We start from the raw sequence: 26722 nt of genomic DNA, 5'->3' as shown, positions 1-26722 counted from the left end.
TTACTTGCTGCTCACCTTAGGCACACCCCAGTTTACTTCAGAGCCAGAGCTGCCGCTGTTTCTGGACGGCAGCCTTGCCAGGGGAGGGTACTGGGGCCCTGTAGCCCACTGTGGACCACACAGCCCGGCCCACACTGGCTGCCTCCTCCCCTCCCCGCGGCGTGAGCCGGAGTATCTGTCCACCGGTCCCCACCGGTCCCCCCTCGGCCTGTGGCAGAGTCCTGGCCCACGGGCCCCGCGGCCGTCTCTGCTGTATGCGGCCTTTCCCCTGTGTGCCAGGTCATGTTCAGGGAGTGTGACGTGGCCCGGGTGACGTGGCCTGGCGCCTGGGCCGCAGTGATGGGGTGGAGTGGGGACTGGCCGGGCTCGCGGGCGCGTGTACAGGACGTGATGGGGCTCGGCCACGATGGAAACGTGTCCGCGCTGTGCGGCAGACGCGGTGGACGTTAGCAGAAACCTCCACACCGCGCGTCTGCCCAGGGACGCATCGTGTTGGATGAAGGCCCGGCCTGGTGACCTCATCTTAGTGAGTGACATCTGCAAACGCTCCTGTCCAGATAAGATCGCATTCACAGGTCCTGGAATTGGGACAAAGCTTTTAGGGGGACAGGTGGCTCAGCCAGAGCCAGCCAGAGCCTACGTGAGTTTTCCGGAACTTTGGGGCGAGGCTCTATGCCTCTGCACCGGTGTCCCTCCCTGTGGCTAGGTGCCTGTGTGGTCCCCTCTTCTCTTTTGTTTTGAGTTGCTCGAAGTCCTACCTGCCTCTTAGGGGTCCCACGCCCCAGACCTGCCCCCCTGCGTCTCCCTGTCTCCCAAGGGGCTCAGAGTCTCCACCACCCCACGGGCACGGGACCCTGAGGCTCAGCTCCCCAATTGTCTGTGCTGTGTGTGTGCGTGCACATACATGAGCTCATTTGCTCACTCATGTGTGCTCATTCTAGGAACTGAACTCAGGGCCTTAACGCTGTGCCTGAGGATTTTTGCTCAAGGATAGCACTCTACCACTTGAGCCACACCTCTACTTGTGGCTCTTTGCTGGTTAATTGGAGATAAAAGTCCTTCAGATTTGTCTTCCCTGTCTATCTCTGAACCTAGATCCTCAGATCTCAGCCTCCTGAGTAGCCAGGATTACAGGCGGGAGCCACCAGCACCTGCCTTGTCTGGGCCTTTCTAAATATGCCCCTGTTCTATTTCCCTTCCCACTAAAGCCTTGCGTCTTGCCCCCCAGGGCCTCTGCCTGACTGCCGTCTCCAGGCAGCCCCCAGGGCTCAGGGCCCCTGCAGAAGTGACAGTTTCCCTCCATCCACAGTGCTGCTGCCTCCCCACCTCCTGCCTGGCTGCCTGGTGCCCGGTGGCGCCGGCCGCTGACCTCTGGCACGGTCAGTGGGGCCCTTGTCCCCCGGCTTGATTGATTTCCGCCACACCTGTTTGTTGCAGACCTGCTGCGTTCTGCGCCCGCCCGGCAGTCGGCAGTCGGGAAGGGCTGCGCCTCCTCCGGGCTCGGGTGCAGGCCTGGTCATCTCCGTGCACTTGGTGCGGTCTGCCCTGGGGTGGCGGGGCTGTAAGCGCGGGCAACACCAGGTCCTTCTGTGGGGTGCCCAGGCTACCGTCCTGACTGCCCAGCAACGAGACAGAGGAAGTCAGGGGGAGGGGCCTCGGTGGAGGCCCAGGGGTCCTGAGGACACCCCAAGTCACACCGCTGGGGCTCAGCCACCACGGTGGCCGCGGAGAGGCCTGGGGCCATCCCACCCCGGGGTGCAGTGTGGCCGGCTGCCCTTGGGGTGGGGTTGGGCAGGGGTGCTGGGGGGCCCAGCCTGGGGTGGCGTCCCTGCCCTGTCCCTGCCCCGGAGGAGAGGGCTCCGTACAGGGCAGGACCCCGGCCTCTCGTGCAGGGGAGAGCTGCGGGCTGCCCACACCGCTTGGTCCTGGCCCGGGCTGGTGGCATGGAGCAGGCACACCCACCCCCTCCGCCCGCCTTTCCCTGGAAGTGACTCGGTCAGGGCAGAGGGACGCCCCTGGCTGCCGGGCAGGGCAGCCCGTCCCCACGGCCTCTGCACCCCTGGAGGCCCCTTGGCGGCTGTGTGGGCGCAGGGGTGTGGGACTGAGGCCTGCGTGGGGGCTGCTGGCCGCTCCCCTGCCCGCTGCTCCCCTGCCCTCCCCACTCCCCTGCCCGCCACTCCCCTGACCTCCCCACTGCCCTGCCCGCTGCTCCCCTGCCCTCCCCACTCCTCTGCCCGCCGCTCCCCTGACCTCCCCACTGCCCTGCCCACCGCTCCCCTGCCCTCCCCACTCCTCTGCCCGCCGCTCCCCTGACCTCCCCACTGCCCTGCCCACTGCTCCCCTGCCCTCCCCGCTCCCCCGCTCACCGCTCCCCTGCCCTCCCCACTCCCCTGCCCGCCGCTCCCCTGCCCGCTGCTCCCCTGCCCTCCCCACTCCACCGCCCGCCGCTCCCCTGCCCTCCCCACTCCCCTGCCCGCTGCTCCCCTGCCCTCCCCACTCCCCTGCCCACCGCTCCCCTGCCCTCCCCACTCCCCTGCCCACCGCTCCCCTGCCCTCCCCACTCCCCTGCCCTCCCCACTCCCCTGCCCGCCGCTCCCCTGCCCGCCACTCCCCTGACCTCCCCACTGCCCTGCCCGCTGCTCCCCTGCCCTCCCCACTCCTCTGCCCGCCGCTCCCCTGACCTCCCCACTGCCCTGCCCACCGCTCCCCTGCCCTCCCCACTCCTCTGCCCGCCGCTCCCCTGACCTCCCCACTGCCCTGCCCACTGCTCCCCTGCCCTCCCCGCTCCCCCGCTCACCGCTCCCCTGCCCTCCCCACTCCCCTGCCCTCCCCACTCCCCTGCCCGCCGCTCCCCTGCCCGCCACTCCCCTGACCTCCCCACTGCCCTGCCCGCTGCTCCCCTGCCCTCCCCACTCCTCTGCCCGCCGCTCCCCTGACCTCCCCACTGCCCTGCCCACCGCTCCCCTGCCCTCCCCACTCCTCTGCCCGCCGCTCCCCTGACCTCCCCACTGCCCTGCCCACTGCTCCCCTGCCCTCCCCGCTCCCCCGCTCACCGCTCCCCTGCCCGCCGCTCCCCTGCCCGCTGCTCCCCTGCCCTCCCCACTCCACCGCCCGCCGCTCCCCTGCCCTCCCCACTCCCCTGCCCACTGCTCCCCTGCCCTCCCCACTCCCCTGCCCGCTGCTCCCCTGCCCGCTGCTCCCCGCCCACTGCTCCCCTGCCCGCTGCTTCCCTGCCCTCCCCACTCCCCTGCCTGCCGCTCCCCTGCCCTCCCCACTCCCTTGCCCGCCGCTCCCCCACTCGCCGCTCCCCTGCCCGCCTGCATTGCCGGCCCCCTTTCGGCCCACAGAGTCTGCCCGAGCCTGGGGTGGGGGCTGAGAACCAGGGCTGGCGGGATGGGTGGGCCGCCCAGGGTGTGGGCCCCAGGAGCCCTCCCGGGAGGCGTCCACCCCCTTCTCGCCGCGTCTGCCGCGGCCTGCCCCGGCCTGTCCGCCTCCCCACCCGCCCGGCATTTTCCGATGGAAAGTTCCCAGGGCAACAGCAACACAAACCCATCACAGAGGCGGGCGCGGCGGGGGCCAGAGCGAGGGGCGCGGCTGGCGTCGGGCCTCAGGGGCTCTCAGGGGCCAGCGCGCCTCCGTCTGCCCGCGCCCCTCCTCCGGCTGCTGCGGGAAGGCCGGGGCTGGCCCACGGGGGCTCTTGTCACCACGGGGCTCCGGGGCACCTCCAGACCACACGGCATCCACCTGTCCCCTTGTGGGGCTGGAATTCCTGGCACCTCCAGGCCTGGAGGGGGCGGGCAGGGCTGACAGGCGGGAGGTTCCTGGAGTCCTGGGTGGGGTGTGTGGGCCCCAAGGGTGGGCACCCGAGGAGGGCCGGGGTGCTGGGCGGGAGGGGTGCGGCCTGGGGCCCCGTGGCTCCCGGGAGCACAGGATGGCCTCGGCCTCCTCTAGCACCCGGCCCAGCTGCCCCTCCTCTCTGGCCTTGCCCACATTGGTGTGGGGGCCTGGCGAGGCCTGGCAGCTGGTCTTCCAGGCCCTCCTTTAGTCCTTGCCTATGGGGAATGGGGTGAGGTGGTCTGGCCCGAGCCGCTTCCCTGGCCCAGGGCGGAGGGCAGGCACAGAGTGCCCAGGAAACTCGTAAGAAGGAAGGAGCGGGCCGGGGCCGGGGCGTCCTGGGCTCTTCCAGGGCCCAGCTGGCCTGTGCAGGCCCCCAGGCGGGGAGCACGACCCCCTCCCCAGCGCGTGACCAGGTGTGGGGACCCCACGGGCCCGTGGCACTCTGGTCCTGATTTGGGCCACACCGCCCTGTAGGGCTGCCAGGGCCTACCCACGTGGAAACCCGGCCTTGAGGCCACGTCTCCAGAGAACCCCCAGGCCTGGAGGGGCCCCACGCCGTCCAGGTGTCAGAGGTGATGGAGACCATGTTGACGGAGGCTGTGGGGGCGGAGGCCAGGGCACGGAGGCCGCAGAGATGGAGCTGTGATGAGGAGGGCGGAGTTGCCCGGGGTGGGGGGCAGCAGGCTGAGTGTCCCTCCTGTAGGCCCCCCCCCGAGCCCCTGGGCAGCTGAGCGGCTGGCCGGGCAGCATGGAGGAGCTGCAGGCCTCCCGAGGCCCCTGGCTGCTGCGGCCGCGGCCCAGCTCAGGAGCAGGAGGTACAGGTGAGGGAGACAGGGCCCTGCGGGGGTGTTGTCCCCCAAGCTTCAGATCAAGCCCCAGCATACCCGCGGGGTGCCGCGGGAGCCTGCCCCTGGGGCACACGCACCTCTCGCGCCGGTCATCTGCTGGCCCCGCGCCCCTGCAGAGCCTCAGCGCCTGCCAAGGGAGCGCGGTGGCGGGAAGTGTGCGGATGCCGCTCCCCTCCCGGCTTGCTCCCTAGATGGGGCTCCTGGAGCAGCTTGGCCCCACGGCCTGGAGTTCCAAGCGGCCTGTGAGAGTCTCCTGGGCCCGCTGAGGCGGGCGGGCAGCATGGGCTGAGCTGCGGCTGGGGCCCAGGGACGGGCAAGGCCTGGGCTGGGCACCCGCGGGCTGGGCACCGGCGGGCTGGCACCGGCAGGCTGGGCACCCGCGGGCTGGGCACTGGCAGGCTGGGCACCCGCGGGCTGGGCACTGGCAGGCTGGGTACTGGCAGGCTGGGCACTGGCAGGCTGGGCACCCGCGGGCTGGCACCCGCGGGCTGGGCACTGGCAGGCTGGCACCCGCGGGCTGGGCACTGGCAGGCTAGCACAGGCAGGCTGGGCACTGGCAGGCTGGGCACTGGCAGGCTGGCACCTGTGGGCTGGGCACTGGCAGGCTGGCACAGGCAGGCTGGGCCCTGGCAGGCTGGCACTGGCAGGCTGGGCACTGACAGGCTGGGCACTGGCAGGCTGGGCACTGGCAGGCTGGCACCGGCAGGCTGGCACCGGCAGGCTGGGCACCGGCAGGCTGGCACCCGCGGGCTGGGCACCGGCAGGCTGGCACCCGCGGGCTGGGCACTGGCAGGCTGGCACCCGCGGGCTGGGCACCCGCGGGCTGGGCACTGGCAGGCTGGCACCCGCGGGCTGGGCACTGGCAGGCTGGCACTGGCAGGCTGGGCACTGGCAGGCTGGGCACCCGCGGGCTGGCACCCGCAGGCTGGGCACTGGCAGGCTGGCACCCGTGGGCTGGGCACTGGCAGGCTAGCACAGGCAGGCTGGGCACTGGCAGGCTGGGCACTGGCAGGCTGGCACCTGTGGGCTGGGCACTGGCAGGCTGGCACTGGCAGGCTGGCACCTGTGGGCTGGGCACTGGCAGGCTGGGCACTGGCAGGCTGGCACCCGCGGGCTGGCACCTGTGGGCTGGGCACTGGCAGGCTGGCACTGGCAGGCTGGCACCTGTGGGCTGGGCACTGGCAGGCTGGCACTGGCAGGCTGGGCACTGGCAGGCTGGGCACTGGCAGGCTGGGCACTGGCAGGCTGGCACCCGCGGGCTAGGCACTGGCAGGCTGGCACTGGCAGGCTGGGCACTGGCAGGCTGGCACCCACGGGCTGGGCACTGGCAGGCTGGCACTGGCAGGCTGGGCACTGGCAGGCTGGCACCCGTGGGCTGGCACCTGTGGGCTGGGCACTGGCAGGCTGGCACCAGCAGGCTGGCACCGGCTCAGTAGCGTGTGTCCGCAGCACGTGGGCAACGGCGCCTGGACATGTGCCAAGGCCTCGGAGGGCTCTGGAGACTGGCCTGAGGTGGGCCGGGCTGCTCGCGGCCAGCCACCCGCTGCCTCTCCCCCTGCCGCGACACTGGCAGTGCTCGTCTTGGTGCCCACTGGGAAGCCCGCCCTGGGCCTCACGGGCTGGGCCTCCTGGTGCAGACTGGGTGTTCCTGGGGGATGGTGCGGGCCTCAAGCCCCAGATCCCACCTCCCTGCCCTCGTCCCCAAGTCCCCTGAGTGCCACGTCCCAACCCCGGCCTCTTCCCTCTGGCGCGGGTGGGAGAACCAGGCTCAGTTGTTGGGGTGGCGGCTGGAGCAGCTCAGGAGCAGGTGAGGTTGGTGCTGCCTGTGCCCGGCAGCCGCTGCACGCCCTGAGGACAGCCACCCGTCCCCTGCCCCTTGGCCTGGGGCTGGAGGAGCTGGAGGAGGCAGCTCCCAGCACGCAGGACCTGAGGGCCGGAGCAGACGTGCGCGCCCTCGACCTGAGCTGGTGCCCCCCGCCCTGGCAGCCAGGCCGGGACGAAGCTGGCTTCCTCCCCGGGATGAGTGTCCAGCTGGCTCAGGTGGCCAAGCAGCACAAGCAGCTAGCACGGTGGGCAGAGGCCCCTGGCCAGGCTGACGGACTCACCGTGCCCGTCGGGGGACAGGGTCCTTCGTCAGGGACCCTGGGACCCGCAGCAGAGCTGTTACCGGTTGGTGAGCCAGGCCCAGGCTGGGGCCACCCTGAGGCAGTGCGCCGGGCCGGAGATACCTCTCTCCAGCTATTCTATGGGCAGAGGTGGAGTCCTTGGGGGACACCAGCCCCAGATTTGGGAGCTGGACACCAGGCTCAAGACCACGTGGAGACCAAATGGGCCCGGTGTGGCCTGGCAGGGCGGTCAGCCCTCCCAAGGGACACGGCCTGAGTGTGGCGGGGCCCCGGGCCTGCTGATGGAGCTGCTGGCCGGCCACGCTGCTGACACAGCCCTGCGGGGAAGGGTCGGCTGGCCTCTCAACCCAACCCTGCCCATCTCACCCCTGCCACCTCCACATCTCTGCGGGCGGCACCCCTCTGTCCATCTCTGCGGGCGTTGCTCCATGGAGGGGCTGCTGAGGCCCCTGATCCAGCTTAGGGCAGACGCTCTCTGGACAGCACAGCCAGGGCCAGCGGGGCTCTGGCCCAGTGCTCCAGGCTGCACAGTGACTTTCAGGACGGCCTGGGGTTAGCATGGTGACCCTGGTCCCCATCTCCTGACCTGTACCTTCAGAGTGCCCTGCCCCGTGTGGGGAGCTCAGTGGCCTGCAGAGCAGTTGAAGCTGCTGCAGGCTCTAGGGTAGTGTGGGGAGGGGTTCTCTCTCTCTACGCAACAGCAAGTGGGTGAGGGCAGTATTGGGTATGGGGGCTCACCCCTCCTGACACCCCTCCCTGCTGCCTGGCTGGCATGGGCCTAGGGCTGGGTGCTGGGCTGAAGCACTGGTCAGGGGCAGCGTGGCGGCCCAGGGAGTAGAGCCCAGATCCCCCTACCTCCCGCAGGTCCCAAGACGATCTGAGCTGGAGGCTGCAGCAGGCAGAGGCCGCCGCGGGCAGAGGCCGCCGCGGGCAGAGGCCGCCGTGGGCAGAGATCGCCGTGGGCAGAGATCGCCGTGGGCAGAGATCGCCACGGGCAGAGGCCGCCGTGGGCAGAGATCGCCGTGGGCAGAGATTGCCACGGGCAGAGGCCGCCATGGGCAGAGGCCGCCGTGGGCAGAGGCCGCCGTGGGCAGAGGCCACCATGGGCAGAGGCCGCCATGGGCAGAGATCGCCACGGGCAGAGGCCGCCGCGGGCAGAGGCCGCCGTGGGCAGAGATCGCCGTGGGCAGAGATCGCCACGGGCAGAGGCCGCCGTGGGCAGAGATCGCCACGGGCAGAGGCCGCCGTGGGCAGAGATCGCCGTGGGCAGAGGCCGCCGTGGGCAGAGGCCGCCGCGGGCAGAGATCGCCGTGGGCAGAGATTGCCATGGGCAGAGGCCGCCGCGGGCAGAGGCTGCCGTGGGCAGAGGCCGCCGTGGGCAGAGATCGCCGTGGGCAGAGATCGCCACGGGCAGAGGCCGCCGTGGGCAGAGATCGCCGTGGGCAGAGATCGCCGCGGGCAGAGGCCGCCATGGGCAGAGATCGCCATGGGCAGAGGCCGCCGTGGGCAGAGGCCGCCGTGGGCAGAGGCCGCCACGGGCAGAGGCCGCCATGGGCAGAGATCGCCACGGGCAGAGGCCGCCGCGGGCAGAGGCCGCCGTGGGCAGAGATCGCCGTGGGCAGAGATCGCCACGGGCAGAGGCCGCCGTGGGCAGAGATCGCCACGGGCAGAGGCCGCCGTGGGCAGAGATCGCCGTGGGCAGAGGCCGCCGTGGGCAGAGGCCGCCGCGGGCAGAGATCGCCGTGGGCAGAGGCCGCCGTGGGCAGAGGCCGCCGTGGGCAGAGATCGCCGTGGGCAGAGATCGCCGTGGGCAGAGGCCGCCGCGGGCAGAGGCTGCCGTGGGCGGAGGCCGCTGTGGGCAGAGTACACTGGAGGCCAGGGAAAGGGACCTGGAAGACAGGGCCAATGTGTGCCGCTGGAGCAGGGCTGCCAAGACGGGCCAGGATGGGCCAGGATGGGCCAGGACAGGACGGGACAGGACAGGACGGAACAGGACGGAACAGGACGCTGCCCACTGGACACAGGGGAGAGGAATGGCAAGCCTCACACCAAGCACCTGGATTCCGTGGCCTGGTCTGTCTGGGTGCTGTGGCCTCAGCCTGGCCACAGGAGGAAGTGACTGGACATGGAGCGTACCCCAGCACCTGCACCCCACGGGGCCCTACAGACCCCGTCCTAGCAGCTGGAGAACAGGGCAGGCCGGGTGAGGCTGCATGGCTGCACCTGGAAGAAGTGTGGCCGACGTCCAGGCTCCCCACAGCGTCGAGGGCAGGGCTCTCCAACGGCCGCAGCCACGCGAGCTGGAGTGGGAAGGTGACGGGGCGGTTCACACAGGTGGCCGGAGCAACAGGTGTGGGCGTGGCCTGGGCCGGGACCACCCAACCTCAGCAGCTGGGCCCAGCTCCCAGCAGGGGCCGGACACCCCTCTGCAGTGCTGGCCAGCTCGGGGGCCCTGATGGTGTGGGCTGGAGACGGCTGGGTGGCTCTGGATGAATTACTGATCAAGAATGATTCAGGCAGAGGTGAGGATGGGGTGGAAGGGTCCTGGGGTAGGGGGCCTTGCCTGCCGGGGTGAATGGCAGCCCACCTCCATCCTGCCCCTGGGTGTCGGGGCAGCAGGGGGGAGGACCAGCCAGAAGACCCGCCGTTAGTTCCTCTGCTACGCTGGGGCTCTGGTGGCGGAGGGGCCCTCCAAGCTCCTCACCCTGAGGCTCTGGCCTCCAGCACCTCGACACCAGCCTCCACTGGTGAGGCTGGGCCAGCCTCAGGAAGGGGCTTTCCTGAGCCCAGATGAGAGACCGGGCAAGGCCTGGCATCCCTCCCAGAGAGCTTCTAACCAGCCGCCCACAGAGGCCCAGGCCCGGGGACGGCCCACCGAGGAGAGCCCCCAGTCACCCAGCCCAGCACTGGACAGGAGGCTGTGGGCACTGTCCCCAAGAACCAGGCAGGTCCCGGCAGCTCCCCCCCCAAAGGGACACACACACACCAGGAAAGTCTCCTTTAGGGAACTAAACACACACACACACACACCAGGAAAGTCACACACACACACACACACACACACACACACACAGAAATTCTCCTTTAGGGAACTAAACACACACACACACACACACACACACACACACACACACCAGGAAAGACACACACACACACACACACACCAGGAAAGACACACACACACACACACACACACACACACACACACACACACACTCCTTTAGGGAACTAAACCCAGCTCCCAGCAGGTCTGCATTTCCCTTGCAAACTCCATTCAAAGCCGGGGCACACAAAGGTCGCTCCGCTCCCACCCTGCATTCTTCTGCTGTGACTGTGGCTCCTGGGGGGGGCTGGGGCGGGCCAGCCGTTCCAGCACCTGCCCACCCCACCTGGCTGCCACCTCCAACGCAGGGCGGGGCCAGGAGGATTTAAACTTGGGAGCTGCTGACAGACCAGGAAGGCGGACCTGAGCTTGCCCGGGTGGAGACCCTAGCTGAGCCCAGGTGAGGACTGGAGGGCAGGTGGGGACCTGTGGGTTCCACAGTGCGGGCAGGACGGGAGCACAGGGCGGGAGGCCCCGCAGGAAGCTCTGAGGGCTGCCAGAGGCCGCACCCTGGAGCCCGGGCCGCTGGCTGTTACACTGGGGGCGGCTGCAGCTCCCATCCTGAGGTAGGGAAGGGTGGAGCGGCTGCAGCCCCCATCCCAGCTGCCACAGGCCTGGGACCCCAGCAGGACGGCAGGCCCTGGCCTCTGCCCGGCGACTCCTCCATCCTCACCGCAAGACTAGGCCTTCCGCGGAGCTGGCTGGCACCTGTGGCACAGACAGGCCCAGGGACCCAAGGGCCAGAGGCTCGGCTTGGGCAGGGGCGGGGCTGAGCCGGCAGGAGCTGCCCACTTCTGCCAGCCCATCTGTTATCTCGACCTTGGGACCGAGGCGGAGGGTGGTGGAGCCAGAGGGGGCCTGACCCTTGACCCCACTCAGCCTCCTCAGGCCAGCCCTGCCTGGTGAGCTGTGTTCTTAAGCCAGCTGCTCACCGTGGGGCAGAGGCCAAGCTGAGCTGAGTGTGCCCGGCCTCCCGATCTGCTCAAGGTGACAGCCCACGGGTCCTTGCCCGGCCCTTACTGGGCTCACCCGGCCACAGGCCCACCCGGGCCTGCCCACTGGCCTCGGGAATGGCTCTTCACTGTGCTGGGTGCCGGGGCTACAGGAATCTGCTCCACCTCCCTCCCCAGCCCGAAACCCACAGCTGCTTCACAGTTCACTCACTCCAGCAGCCTCTCCCTGGGACACAGATTCTTGGCCTTGGTCTCCTGTCCCTCCTCAAGCAGTCTCCTGGTGGAGCCTGCTCTGGATACCTGTCTGTGTCTTGCAGACCCAGACGCAGGCGGCTCCTCCTATACCTTCCTGTAGCAGCCCAGGCCAGAGCAGGACCTGAGCGTGACATCCGGGCCAAGGTCACATGCCAGCTGACGGAGCAAAGCGCCAGCCAGCCCAGCCCGGCTGCACGCCAGAGCTCAGCCGCCGCCCGCCCCAGACTCCCTCTCGCCCGCTCAGCCAGCTCAGTGGCTGCCCTCCCTGAATCTCCTCTTTGTCCAGGGAACTCACGTGGCTTCCCTGCCCAAGCTCAGGTTGGCGCTCTGGCTTCCCACCCAGGCATTGCCTGCTCCACAGCACACGGTGCGTCTGGCCTGATTGTCCAGGTCCGGGTCAAGGGCTACCCCACGCTGTGCCCAGCTGGCCATCCTGGCCCCTCCTATGGTCCCAGTGTGGAGCTCCGTTGTGGCTGGGCAGTGGCCGCTTGTCCTCCACCCCTCACCCTAGCAGAGGTCAGGGCCCGCAGCGCCCCACCAGGCCAGCGTCTTTCGAGTGTGCCTGGGAGGCAGCAGTGTGGGAAGGGTGGCCACGGTGCTGGGTGAGCAGAAAGTGGTCTCCATGGGTCACTAGAGAGTGGCCCAGGAAGCCTCATGGAACAGAGGGAGGGAGGGAGGGAGGGAAGGAGGGAAGGAGGGAGGGAGGGGGGGGACACTGCCCTGCTGAGCTGGTGCCAGCCCCGAGGCTCATGGCCACACGCCCTGAGCCGGCCTCCAGAGAACACAGGCCCCTTGCTCAGAAGTGCAGAGGAGGAAGGTCTGGATGGCTAGGCCGTCTGTGGCTCAGGTCTTGGTGCTAACCACCCATGGCCCTTCCTCGGCGATCCAGAGTGGACATTCTTGACCTTCGGCATATCTGCTGGCGTGGGCTTGCTGGACGTGACCAGACCCTCTTCCAAGCGTCCTCTCCGGCCAGTGTGGCTGCGCGTTCCGTTTACTGTAAGATAGCTGCCAGGATCCGTGCGGCTCCCCGCAGGTGGCCGCTCCCACCCCTTGCTGTGGGCACTGCCTTCCTGGTGGCTTCTCCTCCAGAGCCTGGAGCTGGGCTCCCAGCGGGCATGACGGCGGCGGCCGCCTGCGCAGGTCCTGGCTCGTGAGATGGCGCCAGGGGTCACCTGGGAGGCAGTGTCCCGCCGTGCCTGCCACCCCAGCAGGCCGGGGGGCTCCGCGGGCAGCGCCCTGTGCTGGGGGTCTCCGCGGGCAGCACCCTGTGCCCCACGGGCAGCGCCCTGTGCTGGGGTCTCCGCGGGCAGCGCCCTGTGCCCGGGGTTTCTGCGGGCAGCGCCCTGTGTGCGGGGCCTCTGCGGCCTGGCTCCGGGGGAGACAAGAGCCCCACAGCCATCCAGCTGGTCATTCTCGGGCCTTGGTCATCTTTTCCCGAAATTTGGTTGCTTAGCAACAACCCCCCATCCTCCCGTCCTCCCCTACGTTCTTCCACCAGGCTGCTCTGCATCCTGAGTGCTCCACCCTTGCCAGAGCAGGGCTCGCTGCTCTGGGCCGGGCTGGGCCGGCCGGGGTGGGTGCTGCTGCCCTCCTGGATCCTCGTGAACACCGGAGAGTGCGCAGCAGGCCCGTGGCGGGAGGGACGGCGGATTTTGTCGGGGAAGAGATCCCAAGAGCATTTGGATTGGGATGTGGCGGCTGAGTCGCTCCACGTTGCGTTGCACCCCAGGAAGCTGGCAGGGCAGCAATTCCTGAGGGCGCTGCCGGGGGCTGCCTGCCCCGTCCCCGGCCAGGCAGCGACGTGCACCAGGTTGAATGTGCCGGTGAGGCCACTGTCGGCCCCCCCCCCCCCCCGCTCTGGGATGACTGTGCCTGAGCACGAGGTTTGGAAGGGGCTGGAGCGTGGCCTCAAGCGGTCAGAGAAGGCTGTGCCACGCGAGGTGGCGGCTGGGCGGTACAAGCAGGAGGGCCGTGGGGCGGGACAAGCTCTGAGGAGTCAGGGAAGGGTTCTCACAGGGCCCTCGGGGGCATGAGGTAGACAGGGCGGCCAGCGCACAGCTGTGCCCTTCGGAGTGAGCCGCGAGGGGGCACTGGAGCCCCCAGGCCACCGTGTGCGCAGGTGTGGGGCACCCGGATTGCCAGTGCCCGGCGGAGGACACGGGCAGGCCGGGACCACCGGGCAGGCGTGGACGGGCCAGGGGCTCGGATCCACCGGCTACACAGCCAGAGCCAAATCAGTGGCGGAGGAGTCCCCAGGTCCCGGGTAGTGGGGTCCAAAGTGCATTTCGAGTCTCCTGGTGGAGCCTGTGCGGGGGAGGGAAGGCCAGGGCCTCGCTGGACCCTGCATGTGAGGCAAGGCTGGGGGGTGTGGCCCGACGCTGAGCCAAGAGAAGGTTCCAGCGGTGCTGAGGCTCTGGGCCCAGAGGGAGAACGTGGAGAGCCTCAGAGCCCTGTGGGGAGGGCGGGCACCCGTGGGGCCCGGAGCGGGCGGGGCAGGCCACCCCCGACAGCTCTGGGGAGGACCCCCGCTCCTCCAGCTCCAGGGCCCAGGGCTGGCACTGGCTGCCCGCCCCCCATCTTACCAGGACACCAAGTTCACCAGCCTGGGGCCAGGCTGCGCCCTGTGAGCTCATCTGTTACATTCACAGATCCTCTTTCCAAATAAGGCCACGGCTGCCAGTCCTGCCACTTAGGACTTTGAGTTATCTCTTTGGGCAATCCATGCAACCCGACTTGGAAGGTGACGGGCTTGGCTGGAGGAGGCCAGCATGGGACCAGACAGCCAGGGTTAGATGGGTGGGTCAGAGGCTAGGGGGCTATGAGCCCGGGCTGGCTGAGCCGCTCCACAGAGAGTGGGGCTGGGGGCATCAGGAGACCCCGGCTCCTCCGCCCTGGGAGGCTGGGGTAGAGGCTGTCAGTGCCTCCCAGGGAAGACGGCTCTCGTCCTGAAGGGCGGCTACCTGTGTTTTGTGAGCTCGCTGGGCAGCCTCTCGCCGCACCTTAGGGCCCCGTGGGGTGGAGAGGGCACCCCCAGCGCGGAAGCCTGTGGCCCGGGGGACTGGTCCACGCCCTCTGTCACCCAGAGCCGGGGCACTGCTCAGGGACATTCTGGGGCTCCGCTGGCCTGGCTGGGCCCCACCCCAATCTCTGCGCATTGCCTCGGCCCTGACAGATCCTTTCTGTCCCTCTCAGGTCACCAGTGGACCCCAGGAAAGTTCTGCACAAGCCGCCGTGTGCCATGAACGGCCAGATCTCTCCTCCTCTCGGCGTCCTGGCCTCGGGTGGCACGGAGCGGGCTGCTGCCCCGCAGGATGGGAAGGCCGTGTCGGGAGCCAGCGCCCCCTCCGGGGGGGCCTCCCCGCCCACCGTGGCAAGGAGCATTGCCGGGGTGTACCTGGAGGCCTCGGGGCAGACCCAGAGCGTCTACGAGGCCATGAAGCAGGGCCTCCTGTCCGAGGGGCTTGGGCTGGCTCTGCTGGAGGCTCAGGCGGCTACCGGGGGCCTCGTGGACCCTGCCCAGGGCCGGCTGCTCCCTGTGTCTCAGGCCCTGCGGCAGGGCCTGGTGGGGCTGGAGCTGAAGGAGAGGCTCCTGGCTGCGGAGCGAGCTGTCACCGGCTATCCCGACCCCTACGGGGGCAGGAAGCTGGCCCTTTTCCAGGCCATCAGAAAGGAAGTTGTAGACGAGGCCCGTGGGAGGAGCTGGCTGGAGGCCCAGCTGGCCACCGGGGGCCTGGTAGACCCCGCCCGGGAGGGACGGGTGGATCCCGAGCAGGCCTGCCAACAGGGGCTCCTGGACCGGGAGACATGGCACGAGCTGACCGAGCCGGAGCCTACCCTGGATGCCGCCACTTTCACAGACCCCAATACCCTCGAACCCCTGCCCTACCGCACGCTGCTGGGCAGGTGTGTGCAGGCCCCGCACGCAGGGCTGCGCTTGCTGCCCCTCAGGACTGCCTTCCGTACGCTGGCAGGGGCGGCCAGCGTGGCTGAGCTGCGGGAGGCCGGGGTCCTGGATGAGGAGCTGGCTCAGGGCCTGCGAGAGGGCACGCTGGCCGCGTCGGAGGTGAGCACGCGCCCCGAGGTGCAGCGCTACCTGCAGGGGACCGGCAGCCTGGTGGGAGTGGTCCTGCTGCCCCAAGGCCTCAAGAAGAGCTTCTACCAGGCCATCGCCGAGCGCTTGGTTCCCGAGGGTGCCGCGCTGCAGCTCCTGGAGGCCCAGGCTGCCACCGGCACGCTGGTGGACCCAGCCACGGGCCGGCGGCTGCCGGTGCCCGACGCAGTCAGGGCCGGCCTGGTGGGCCCCGAGCTCCACGAGCAGCTCCTGGTGGCGGAGCAGGCGGTCTCGGGCTACCAGGACCCCTTCAGCGGCTCCCAGATCCCTCTCTTCCAGGCCATGAAGAAAGAGCTGATCGACCGGCCCCTGGCCCTGCGCCTCCTCGACGCACAGCTGGCCACGGGCGGGCTGGTGTGCCCAGCCCGCAGGCTCCGGGTGCCCCTGGCAGCCGCCCTGCGCTTCGGCTGCCTGGACGAGGACACCCAGCAGGCTCTCTCACAGACCCCCGGCTTCTCCGACCCCAGCGACCCCAGCGCGCACGGCCGCCTGCACTACGGGCAGCTGCTGGCTCGCTCCGTCACCGACCCCGAGACGGGGCTCGCCCTCCTGCCCCTCCCGGGGGCGCCCTGCGGGGGGGGGGGCCCGCGGACCCACATTCATCGAGCACCGCACCCGGCAGGCCCTGAGCGCAGCCACCACCACCGTGGCCGCCGGCCGGTTCCAGGGCCGGCCCGTGTCCCTCTGGGAACTGCTCTTCTCGGAAGCGGTGCCCGTGGAGCGGAGGGCAGCCCTGGCTCGGCAGCACCAGGAGGGGACCCTGGTGGAGGAGGAGCTGACCGCCGAGCTGAAGACCATTGTGACGCAGGCGGCGGCCACCGCCAAAGTCGCCTTCACCGGGCTGAGGGGCACCGTGGCGCCTGAAGAGCTTCTAAAAGCCAAGATCATTGACCAGGAGCTGTTCCAGCAGCTGGAGCAGGGGCAGGCCTCCGCCCAGGACGTGGGCAGCCTGGCCACCGTGCAGAGGTACCTGCAGGGCACGGGCTGCATCGCAGGCCTGCTGCTGCCGGACTCCCAGGAGCGCCTCAGCATCTACGAGGCGCGCGGCCGGGGGCTCCTCCGGCCCGGCACGGCCCTCGTCCTCCTGGAGGCCCAGGCGGCCACGGGCTTCGTCATCGACGCCAGGGGAAACAAGAAGCACTCCGTGGAGGAAGCGCTGCGGGCCGGCATCATTGGGCCCGACGTGTTTGCGAAGTTGCTGTCGGCCGAGCGCGCGGTCACCGGCTACACCGACCCCTACTCCGGGGAGCGGATCTCCCTCTTCCAGGCCATGCAGAAGGACCTCATCGTCCGGGACCACGGCATCCGCCTGCTGGAGGCCCAGATCGCCACGGGCGGTGTCATCGACCCGGTGCACAGCCACCGCGTGCCCGTGGACGTGGCCTACCAGCGCGGCTACTTCGACCAGGTGCTGAATTTGATCCTCTTGGACCCGTCTGACGACACCAAGGGCTTCTTTGACCCCAACACGCATGAGAACCTGACCTACCTGCAGCTGCTGGAGCGCTGCGTGGAGGACCCGGAGACCGGGCTGCGGCTGCTGCCGCTCAGCCGGGCGCGCCCCCCGCTGGTGGACGGCCCCACGCGCCAGGCCTTCCAGAGCCTGCTGCTGCCCGTGCGCCATGGCCGCTTCCAGGGGCAGCGGGTGTCCGCGTGGGAGCTGATCAACTCCGAGTACTTCGGCGAGGCCTGGCGGCGGCGGCTGCTGCAACAGTTCCGGCAGCGCAGGGTGACGCTGGAGCGGGTGGCGCAGCTGCTGCAGGACGAGTCGAGGAGGTGGGCCGACGTCACGCTGCCTGCGCTGCGGGGCCGGGTCACGGCCTACCAGCTCCTGGAGGCCCGCATCATTGACCAGGAGCTCCTGGACCAGGTGCTGGATGGCAGACTCAGCCCCGACGCCCTCTTCCGCATGGACGGCGTCCGCCGGTACCTGCAGGGCTCGGGCGTGGTGGGCGGGGTGCTGCTCCAGGCCTCCAACCAGCGGCTCAGCATCTACCAGGCCATGAAGCAGAAGCTGCTGCCGCCCGGCGTGGCCCTGGCCCTGCTGGAGGCCCAGGCGGCCACCGGCGGCCTCCGGGACCCCCACAGTCGGGAGGTCCTGTCAGTGGAGGAGGCTGTGCGCCGGGGAGTGGTGGGGCCGGAGGTGCACGGCAGGCTGCGGCGGGCCGAGGACTCCCTCACGGGCTTCAGGGATCCCTTCTCTGGGAAGAGAGTGTCCCTGTTCGGGGCCATGAAGAAGGGCCTGGTCCCCGTGGATCGGGCCACCCGCTTGCTGGAGGCCCAACTGTCCACCGGAGGGGTCATCGATCCCGCCGGCCGCCACCACCTTCCCACCCCCGTGGCTGTCCAGCGTGGCTGCCTTGACCAGGAGATGGAGGCGGCTCTGTGCAGCTCCCCTGAGACGTTCCCCACGCCGGACGGGCGGGGGCTCACCAGCTACGCCCGGCTCCTGGAGCAGAGCCCCTGGGACGAGGGCTCTGGTGTCCGCCTCCTGCCCCTGCCTGAAGAGGCTCCTCCGGTCCCCACCGACGCGCAGGTCCAGCAGACCCTTCAGGCCACCCCCGCAGACGGGGCCGGCGCGACCCTCTGGGACCTGCTCACCTCCTGCCACTTCACGGAGGAGCAGCGCCGGGGCTTCCTGGAGGCGGTGCGGGTGGGGAAGCTGTCCCTGCCGCAGCTGCGGGACGCCCTGAGCAGCCGGGTGAGGGAGTCGGAGCTGCTGGCCCGTGCCCGCATCGCGTTGCCGGGCCCCCGGGGTGAGGTCCCCGCCGTCTGGCTGCGGGACACGGGCATCATCACCCAGGACGCGTTGGAAGCGCTCGCCGAGGGCACACAGTCGCCCGCCCAGGTGGCGGAGCAGCCCGCCGTGAAGGCCTGCCTCTGGGGTACGGGCTGCGTGGCCGGTGTCCTGCTCCAGCCCTCTGACGTGAAGGTGAGCATTGCCCAGGCCGCTAGAGATGGCCTCCTCCCCACAGGCCTGGGCCGGAGGCTGCTGGAAGCGCAGGTGGCATCCGGCTCCCTGATCGACCCGCTGACCAACCAGAGACTGCCGGTGGAGGAGGCCGTGAGGGCGGGCCTGGTGGGCCGTGAGCTGAGCGAGCTGCTCAAGCAGGCCGAGAGGGCCGTGGCGGGGTGCACGGACCCCTACTCGGGGAGCTTGCTCTCCTTGTGGCAGGCCATGGACAAGGGGCTCGTGCCCCGGAGCGAGGGCCTGCCCCTCCTGCAGGTGCAGCTGGCCACGGGCGGGGCGGTGGACCCGGCGCATGGGGTGCACCTGCCCCAGGCGGCGGCCTGCAGGCTGGGGCTCCTGGATGAGCACACTGCCCAGGTGCTGACGGCCCCTGAGGAGGACAACAAGTTCTTCTTCGACCCCAACACTCGGGACAAGGTCACGTACCAGCAGCTCCGGGAGCGGTGTGTGCAGGACGCCGCCACCGGCCTGTGGCTTCTGCCGCTCCCTGAGGACGCGGTGCTGGAGGTGGACGAGCACACTGCCGTGGCTCTGAGGGCCATGAAGGTGCCGGTCAGCAGCGGGCGGTTCCAGGGCCGCAGCGTGGCACTCTGGGACCTGCTGTGCTCCGAGTACGTGAGCACCGACAAGCGGCGAGAGCTGGCGGCGCTCTGCTGCTCCGGGCGCGCCACGGCCCTGCGGCAGGTGGTCAGCGCTGTAACGGCCCTGGTGGAAGCAGCAGAGACCCAGCCCTCACAGGCCACCTTCCCGGGCCTGCGGAAACAGGTGTCGGCCAGGGATCTGTTCCGATCGCAGCTGATCAACAAACAGACTCTGGATGAGCTGAGCCAGGGGAAGAAGACGGTGCAGGAGGTCACTGCGATGGAGAGCGTGCGGCGGTCCTTGGAGGGAGGCAACTTCATCGCCGGAGTCCTCGTCCAGGGCTCGGGGGACAAGATGAGCATTGCCGAGGCCCTGCGGAGGGGCCTCCTGCGGCCCGGCACCGCCCTGGTGCTCCTGGAGGCCCAGGCCGCCACGGGCTTCATCATTGACCCGGTGCAGAACCGGAAGCTGACCGTGGAGGAGGCTTTCCAAGCAGGGATGTTTGGCAGGGAAACATATGTGAAGCTGCTGTCGGCGGAGCGCGCGGTCACCGGCTACACCGACCCCTACTCCGGGGAGCGGATCTCCCTCTTCCAGGCCATGCAGAAGGACCTCATCGTCCGGGACCACGGCATCCGCCTGCTGGAGGCCCAGATCGCCACGGGCGGCATCATCGACCCGGTGCACAGCCACCGCGTGCCCGTGGACGTGGCCTACCAGCGCGGCTACTTTGACGAGGAGATGAACCGCGTCCTGGAGGACCCGAGCGACGACACCAAGGGCTTCTTCGACCCCAACACGCACGAGAACCTGACCTACAGGCAGCTGCTGGAGCGCTGCGTGGAGGACCCGGAGACCGGGCTGTACATGCTGGAAGTAGGGAAGAGAGGAGAGGCCTGCGCGCACATCGACGAGGCCACGAGGCAGGCGCTGCGCTCCAGAAGGATGGACATGCACGTGGGCAGGTTCGCCGGGCAGACCGTGTCTGTGTGGGACCTGCTCTCTTCTCAGTACTTTACGGAGGGACGGAAGAAAGAGCTGCTGCAGGAGTACAAGACCCAGAAGGTGAGCCTGGAGGAGCTGGTGGAGGTTCTCACCAGGACAGTAGAGGGAACCGAGAGACAAAACCAAGCCATCACGGTGGCAGCCATCCAGCAGGACGTGACCGCGGCGGAGCTGTTCAACTCTGGGGTCCTGGATAAGAAGAGTGTGGATGCCCTCCACAACCAGGACCTCAGCCCCCTGGAGCACGTGAGAGCATACCTGGAGGGCTGCGGCTGCATTGCCGGGGTGATCGTACCCCTCACCCAGGAAGTCCTGACCTTTGAGGAGGCCGGCCGGGCCGGGCTTGTCCCCGCAGGGTTTGCTGCTCAGATGCTCGAGGCCCAGGCGGCCTCTGGTTTCCTGATGGAGCCCCGCACCCACCAGAGACTGACTGTGGACCAGGCCGTGGCCCGTGGCATTGTGGGTAAAGAGTTTCAGGAAAGGCTGGTGAAGGCTGAGAAGGCCGCCACAGGCTATGAAGACCCAGCCTCCGGGGAGATAATCCCGCTGTTCCAAGCCATGCAGAAGAAGTTGGTCGAGCAGGAGGAGGCCCTGAGGCTGCTGGAGGTGCAGATGGCCACCGGGGGCGTGATTGACCCACGGCACCACCACCGGGTCCCATTGGAGACGGCCTACAGGCGTGGCTGTCTGCACAAGGACACGCTGGCCCTCCTTACTGACCAGAGACACATGAGGAGAAGGTTTGTGGATCCGAACACACAGGAGAAAGTCACGTACAAAGAACTCCAGGACAGGTGCCAGCGGGAGGAGTCCGGCTGGGCGCTGTTCCCACTGGTCAAGGACGTGAAGGACGCAGACTATGTGGATGAGGACACCAGGAAGGCACTGGAGGCCGAGCAGGTGGAAATCACCGTGGGGAGATACAAAGGCCAGCAGCTGTCAGTGTGGCAGCTGCTGAACTCTGAGTATGTGAGGGAGGACAGGAAGCTCGAATTGGTTCGGCTGTACAAAGGAGATACAGCACGGGCGCTAGAGAAGGTCGTGCAAATTATCCTCCAAATGATTAGTGAGAAGGAAGCCAGAGGAAGAGAACTGTGGTTCAGGGGCATCAGAATGCAGGTGACCGCGGGGGAGCTGCTGAACTCCACCATCATCTCCAGGCAGACTCTGTCAGACCTGCAACAGGGCAAGTGCACAGTGCAAGAGATTGAAAAGAAGGCAGACATCAGGCGCTACCTGGAGGGCACCGGCTGCATCGCGGGCGTCCTGGTGCCCGTGCCCGGGGAGCCCGGCCGCCAGGAGAAGATGAGCGTCTACCAGGCCATGTGGAAGGGCGTGCTGCGGCCCGGCACCGCCCTGGTGCTCCTGGAGGCCCAGGCGGCCACGGGCTTCATCATCGACCCGGTGCAGAACCGCAGGCTGTCGGTGGAGGAGGCCGTGGCCGCGGGCGTGGTGGGCGGCGAGATCCGGGAGAAGCTGCTGTCGGCCGAGCGCGCGGTCACCGGCTACACCGACCCCTACTCCGGGGAGCGGATCTCCCTCTTCCAGGCCATGCAGAAGGACCTTATCATCCGGGACCACGGCATCCGCCTGCTGGAGGCCCAGATCGCCACGGGTGGCGTCATCGACCCGGTGCACAGCCACCGCGTGCCCGTGGACGTGGCCTACCAGCGCGGCTACTTCGACGAGGAGATGAACCGCGTCCTGGAGGACCCAAGCGACGACACCAAGGGCTTCTTCGACCCCAACACGCACGAGAACCTGACCTACAGGCAGCTGCTGGAGCGCTGTGTGTGGGACCCGGAGACCGGGCTGTACATGCTGCAGCTGGCGGGCCAGGGCTCCGCCGTGCACCAGCTGGGCGAGGAGCTGCGGGGCGCCCTGCGTGACGCCCGCCTGACTCTCGCCTCGGGCCGCAGCGTGTCGGTGTGGGAGCTCCTGTTCTACCGCCAGGTGCCGGAGGCCGTGCGCCAGGACCTGCTTCTCCGGATGCAGGCTGGCACGCTGACCGTGCAGGATGCGAGCGCCAGCCTGACGTCGCTGCTGGCCCAGGCCGAGGACCCACGGGCAGCCCTGAGCGAGGTCACCATGGAGGTCAAGGTGGGCCGCCTCCAGGGACCTGCGGTGCGCGTGTGGGACGTGCTGGCATCTGGCGATGTGAGCCAGGCCGCCCGAGAAGAGCTGCTGTCCCAGTTCAGGTCAGGGGCACTGGGCCTGCCCGCCCTGACCCGCAGGCTGGCCACCATCCTTCAGGAGGCCCAGGAGGACGTACCCAAGACAGGATGCACAAGACCCAGCCGGCAGGAGCCCGGCTCTCAGCCTGGGCAGGGGGCCGGTTCCTCGGGGCCTTCCCCAGCAGGGACCGAGGCTGAGGCCACCCGCGGGCAGCAGGAGCAGGCTCTGCGGGCAGTCACCGTGGAGGTCCGCTCAGGTCCACTGCGGGGCCAGTCTGTGTCCGCATGGGACATCCTCTTCTCTGCATACCTGAGCCAGACCCACCGTGACGAGCTCCTGGCCCAGCTGGCCACAGGCTCCCTGCAGCCAGCCCAGCTCACCTCCATCCTGGCCCAGCTGGTGGAGGAGACTGAGGCGCGGCTCAGCAAGGTGAGCTTCCGCGGCTTGAGGCGCCAGGTGTCTGCGTCCGAGCTGCACACCTCGGGGATCCTGGGTCCCGACACCCTGCGGGACCTGGCCCAGGGCACCGCGACCCTACAGGAGGTGACGGAGATGGACACAGTCAGGCGCTACCTGGAGGGCACCGGCTGCATCGCGGGCGTCCTGGTGCCCGTGCCCGGGGAGCCCGGCCGCCAGGAGAAGATGAGCGTCTACCAGGCCATGTGGAAGGGCGTGCTGCGGCCCGGCACCGCCCTGGTGCTCCTGGAGGCCCAGGCGGCCACGGGCTTCATCATCGACCCGGTGCAGAACCGCAGGCTGTCGGTGGAGGAGGCCGTGGCCGCGGGCGTGGTGGGCGGCGAGATCCGGGAGAAGCTGCTGTCGGCCGAGCGCGCGGTCACCGGCTACACTGACCCCTACTCCGGGGAGCGGATCTCCCTCTTCCAGGCCATGCAGAAGGACCTCATCGTCCGGGACCACGGCATCCGCCTGCTGGAGGCCCAGATCGCCACGGGCGGCGTCATCGACCCGGTGCACAGCCACCGCGTGCCCGTGGACGTGGCCTACCAGCGCGGCTACTTCGACGAGGAGATGAACCGCGTCCTGGAGGACCCGAGCGACGACACCAAGGGCTTCTTCGACCCCAACACGCACGAGAACCTGACCTACAGGCAGCTCATACAGAGAGCCACCTTGGACCAGGAGACCGGGCTTCTGTTCCTCTGTCTATCCCAGCGCTGAGCAGTGTTTTCTTTTTTCCCTCTCACTTGATGAAATGTGCCAATAAAGCTACATTTTTAAAAATGTTTTCATTCTTCCTATCTTGATTCTTGGATCTTTGTATTCCATTTAATGTTGGCCATCAATATTTATGAGCTGTAAGTCATCCTGGTTTACAGTACTTTGTCTCTTTCTCTTCTCAGTCCAATTTTGTTCTTTGTGTTCTTTCTCCTGGCTGTGGCCTGTGCCTGTGAACACTTCTGTTTCTCTGTTGGTGTGCCCTGATTTTCTCCCTGATCTCAGTGTGGGGGTGCCTCTCTGCCCCGCCTGTCACCCCGGGATTCCAGCCAGTTGGAGCGTGATCTTCAGTAAATGCATTTCTTTCTTTGATAGAATGACGTCCCCGTTTTGAACGACATCATGTCTCCTGCTGCCCCTGTCGGCAGTTTGGCTGCGCTTGGGCTGTGGTTGTGTTTGGCTATGGTTGGCCTGCACTTGTGCCACGCCGACACTTGCTCTGAGTCTCACTTGGCACTGGAGAGTGGCCCCCCAGCTGCCCGGGTCCCTGTGTCCGGCCCAGCGCTGGACGACACCCCCGCCCCGCTCCCAGCCCTGGGGTTGATGTGCTTCATTTTGGAACAGGCCTTAGGAATCTATTTGCTGGGAAATGTGTATGGATACATAGAAATCTTATGTTTTTGTTTTCTTTTTAATTTTTTTTTTTTTTGTCGGTTGTGGGGCTTGAACTCTGGGCCTGGGCGCTGTCCCTCAGCTCTTCAGCTCAAGGCTAGCGCTCTGCCACTTGAGCCAGAGCACCACTTCTGGGTTTCTGATTTGTGGTGCTTTGGAATCGAACCCAGGGCCTCAAGCATGCAAGGCAAGCACTCTACCACTGAGCCACCTTCCCAGCCCCTGTTTTTAATTTAAAATAAAGTAGCAGTGTTTGGGCGCAGGGTTGACAAGGGAGAAGAGGGAAGGGCCTTAGTCTGACAAACATCCTCATGCTGTGAGAGAAAGAGCGCAAGAACTATTTCCTTTTAGCTCCCTTTTTTACTAACTCATATTATTAACGGGGGTGGGGGGGCGCTCCATATTACATCTCCACACACCTTTACACTGGGACACAATCAATAATCGCTTGCTTTTAGTATTAGATTTTTTTTTTACAATTTTTTTTGGGGGGTTGTCGGTTGTGGGGCTTGAACTCTGGGCCTGGGCGCTGTCCCTGCGCACTTCAGCTCAAGGTGAGGGCTCTTCCACTTGAGCCACAGCACCACTTCCGGTTTTCTAGTGATTTATTGGAGATAGGAGTCTCACGGACTTTCCTGCCCAGGCTGGCTTTGAATCGTGATCCTCAGATCTCAGCCTCCTGAGTAGCTAGGATGACAGGCGTGGCCACTGGTGCCCGGCTCTTGTTTACAGTTTTTTTTGGCAGTGCTTGGCCTAAACATAGCCAGGTCAGCCCTGGTTTCCACGGGTTGCGTTTACCTCTGGGTTTCCCTTCCCGCCTGGGTGTGCCCCCCCCGCCCCCCGCCCCCCCTAGCCCAGGGCGGTTCCCTTGCCCCTCCCCCCAGCCCCCCACCCCCCTACGTCCCCCTCCCCCCGTGCCCCCTCCCCCCTCCCCCCCCCAGGGAGGTTCCCTTGCTCCTCCGGTGACACATGCTGCCACTTCTGGTTTCCTTCCATCGAAAAGCAGCTGCAGAGACTTTGCTGCCTACTTTGTTCTGGAACTGTAAATCCACCCCCTCTCAGCCTCACAAGTAGCTGGGGTCACAGGCATGAGCCATCAGCATCTGACTTTGATTTCAGCTTTTTGAAAGCTCATCTCCAAAACTGTGAATTTTTTTTGGGGGGGTGTCCAGTTGTGGGGCCTGAACTCTGGGCCTGGGCGCTGTCCCTCAGCTCTTCAGCTCAAGGCTAGTGCTCTTCCACTTGAGCCACAGTGCCACTTCTGGCCTTTTTTTCTTTTTGCTTATGTGGTGCTGGGGAATGGAACCCAGGGCCTCATGCATGCAAGGCAAGCGCTCTACCACTGAGCCACCTTCCCAGCCCCAAAACTATGAATTCTTAACATGAAGAAAACATGAGGAAAACAGCAGTGTCAAGCCTTGGGAACTCAGAGCTCTGTCAGTGTGGTCTTCACAAGGCTGTGGTTCCATTGTGGGAGTCTAGGTCCTCACTCCTGGTCCCCACAGCACCCAGAGATCCTGTGGACCTGAAGTGGGCCATGGACACACTGCCATTGGTCAATTTCCTTTCCCCAGACTTGTTTGTTCTAGTACTAGGGACATTGAGTCGTTGTTGGCCAATCATTTGTGTGTTTCTGTAGCCTCCCGGGGCGCGCTGGACTCCGGTGCAGCCCTGCGTGGCCGACGGCGTCCTGGGCCAGGGCGCCTCCTGGTCAGGTTTGGACTGTGTGGCCACCTTCCAAGGCAGTCTTCCCCATGTCCATTCTCTTTCAAACTCCACCCCAGGCGCCACGAATCCCAAGAGCTGGGCCCAGGGTTGGGTGGCCACGTGCAGAGCAGAGGGGCCTCCTCCGGCAGGCCTGGGACAGTGCAAGGGACAGAGAGGCCGTTTCCTCATACTGTCCAGCTCAGAAGGGGACCGAGCGAGTTCTCTGGACTTGGGCTTCCCGTCCCACCGCAGGGCTGGGGCGACGCCGTCCTCAGGCCCAAGCTGTTGATGTGACAGGGAGCACGCAGCCCCGCAGATGCACCTGGCCTGGGTCTCTGAGCTCCGCCCCTCACCCGTCCAGCTGCCTCTGGGAGCCTCCAGCTGTATCCCGAGGAGGAGGAAGGCCAGGCCAGGGAGCCACACTCGGTGGGGCCTGGATTACAATTCCAACTTGACACATGGTGAGTGGAGGCCCGGGAGGCCCAGCCACTCAGGTTCCTGGGGCAGGCTGGGACATCAGGCACCGACTCCACAACAGGTCCTCAGTCAAGAGGCCCACACCAGCCGCGGGGGGGTCAGGAAGCTCGTGCCAGCCACAGCGGGCTGACGCCCAGGCAGGTGTGAGGTATCGAGTGCACGGGGGGATGTGGAGTCTGGGAGTGGGGGGGGGGGGGGGCACCGGGATTGTGGAATCTTTGTGGCCATCTGAAGACAGAGCTCAGAGTAGTCCCGGGTCTTCAGCAGGCTGAGACCGAAGGGTTGCTTAAGCCCAGGTTAAAGCTAACCTAGACAAACAGATGGGCCAAATTAAGTCCAGAATCACCCAGCACAGAATCAGGGGAACTAGAACCTACCAGGGTTTTGGTTTCCACTTGTGGGTTTGGTTTGGTTTTGTTTTGTTTCTGAGACAGCCTCCTCCTGTGTAGCTCAGGCTGCTGGGAGCGCAGGATTCCCGGCTGCAGTTCCGGCTGTTGGGCCTGTAGACACGGGCGGCCACGCTGGTCTTTCTTTTCCTCCTCAAAGTCTAGCCTCAGCCTGGCAAGCATCCTGCACTCCTAGTGCTAGGTGATCCCGGTTACTCCACCAGGATTCTGACATCCACAGCCTTCATATGGTGTCCTACTGGGCGCTGGCGGCTCACACCGTAAGCTGCTGTTCAGTGGGCCTAGATCTGAGGATCACGGTCCTAAGTCCAACT

General features: G+C 67.3%; 2 protein-coding genes across 2 annotated transcripts; one reads left to right on the top strand and one right to left on the bottom strand.

Annotated features, from left to right (window-relative positions):
* LOC138829566 (collagen alpha-1(I) chain-like) lies at window positions 1-4423 on the bottom strand. The gene is made up of 4 exons (XM_070025914.1): window positions 4332-4423; window positions 3557-3784; window positions 1425-2077; window positions 1-578 (listed from the first exon to the last, which is right to left on the bottom strand). Exons 1-4 carry the CDS (start codon window positions 4421-4423, stop codon window positions 1-3), a joined length of 1551 nt encoding a protein of 516 aa, XP_069882015.1.
* Window positions 4424-10270: 5847 nt separating this feature from the next.
* LOC138829600 (epiplakin-like) lies at window positions 10271-23213 on the top strand. The gene is given in 3 exon segments (XM_070026003.1): window positions 10271-10314; window positions 14318-15803; window positions 15805-23213. Coding segments are annotated over 2 exon segments (8784 nt in total). The 5' UTR covers window positions 10271-10314; window positions 14318-14363; the 3' UTR covers window positions 23149-23213.
* Window positions 23214-26722: the final 3509 nt, after the last annotated feature.

This window comes from Dipodomys merriami, unplaced genomic scaffold (assembly GCF_024711535.1).
Source record: "Dipodomys merriami isolate MVZ:Mamm:240054 unplaced genomic scaffold, mDipMer1.0.p SCAF_174, whole genome shotgun sequence".
In the NCBI taxonomy this organism is placed as follows: domain Eukaryota; kingdom Metazoa; phylum Chordata; class Mammalia; order Rodentia; family Heteromyidae; genus Dipodomys; species Dipodomys merriami.
Note: the sequence above shows the minus strand (reverse complement) of the source record. Positions and strands in the feature narration are given on the sequence as shown.

What these genes read in the sequence shown, in the direction of transcription:
- LOC138829566 (XM_070025914.1), bottom strand. Translation starts at nt 4,423, where the DNA reads ATGGTCTCCATCACCTCTGACACCTGGACGGCGTGGGGCCCCTCCAGG. An exon ending in CCTCAAGGCCGGGTTTCCAC is followed by an intron (nt 3,785 to 4,331) that starts GTGGGTAGGCCC and finishes CGCCCCCTCCAG; the next exon opens with GCCTGGAGGTGCCAGGAATT. An exon ending in AGCAGGTCTGCAACAAACAG is followed by an intron (nt 579 to 1,424) that starts GTGTGGCGGAAA and finishes TCCCAATTCCAG; the next exon opens with GACCTGTGAATGCGATCTTA.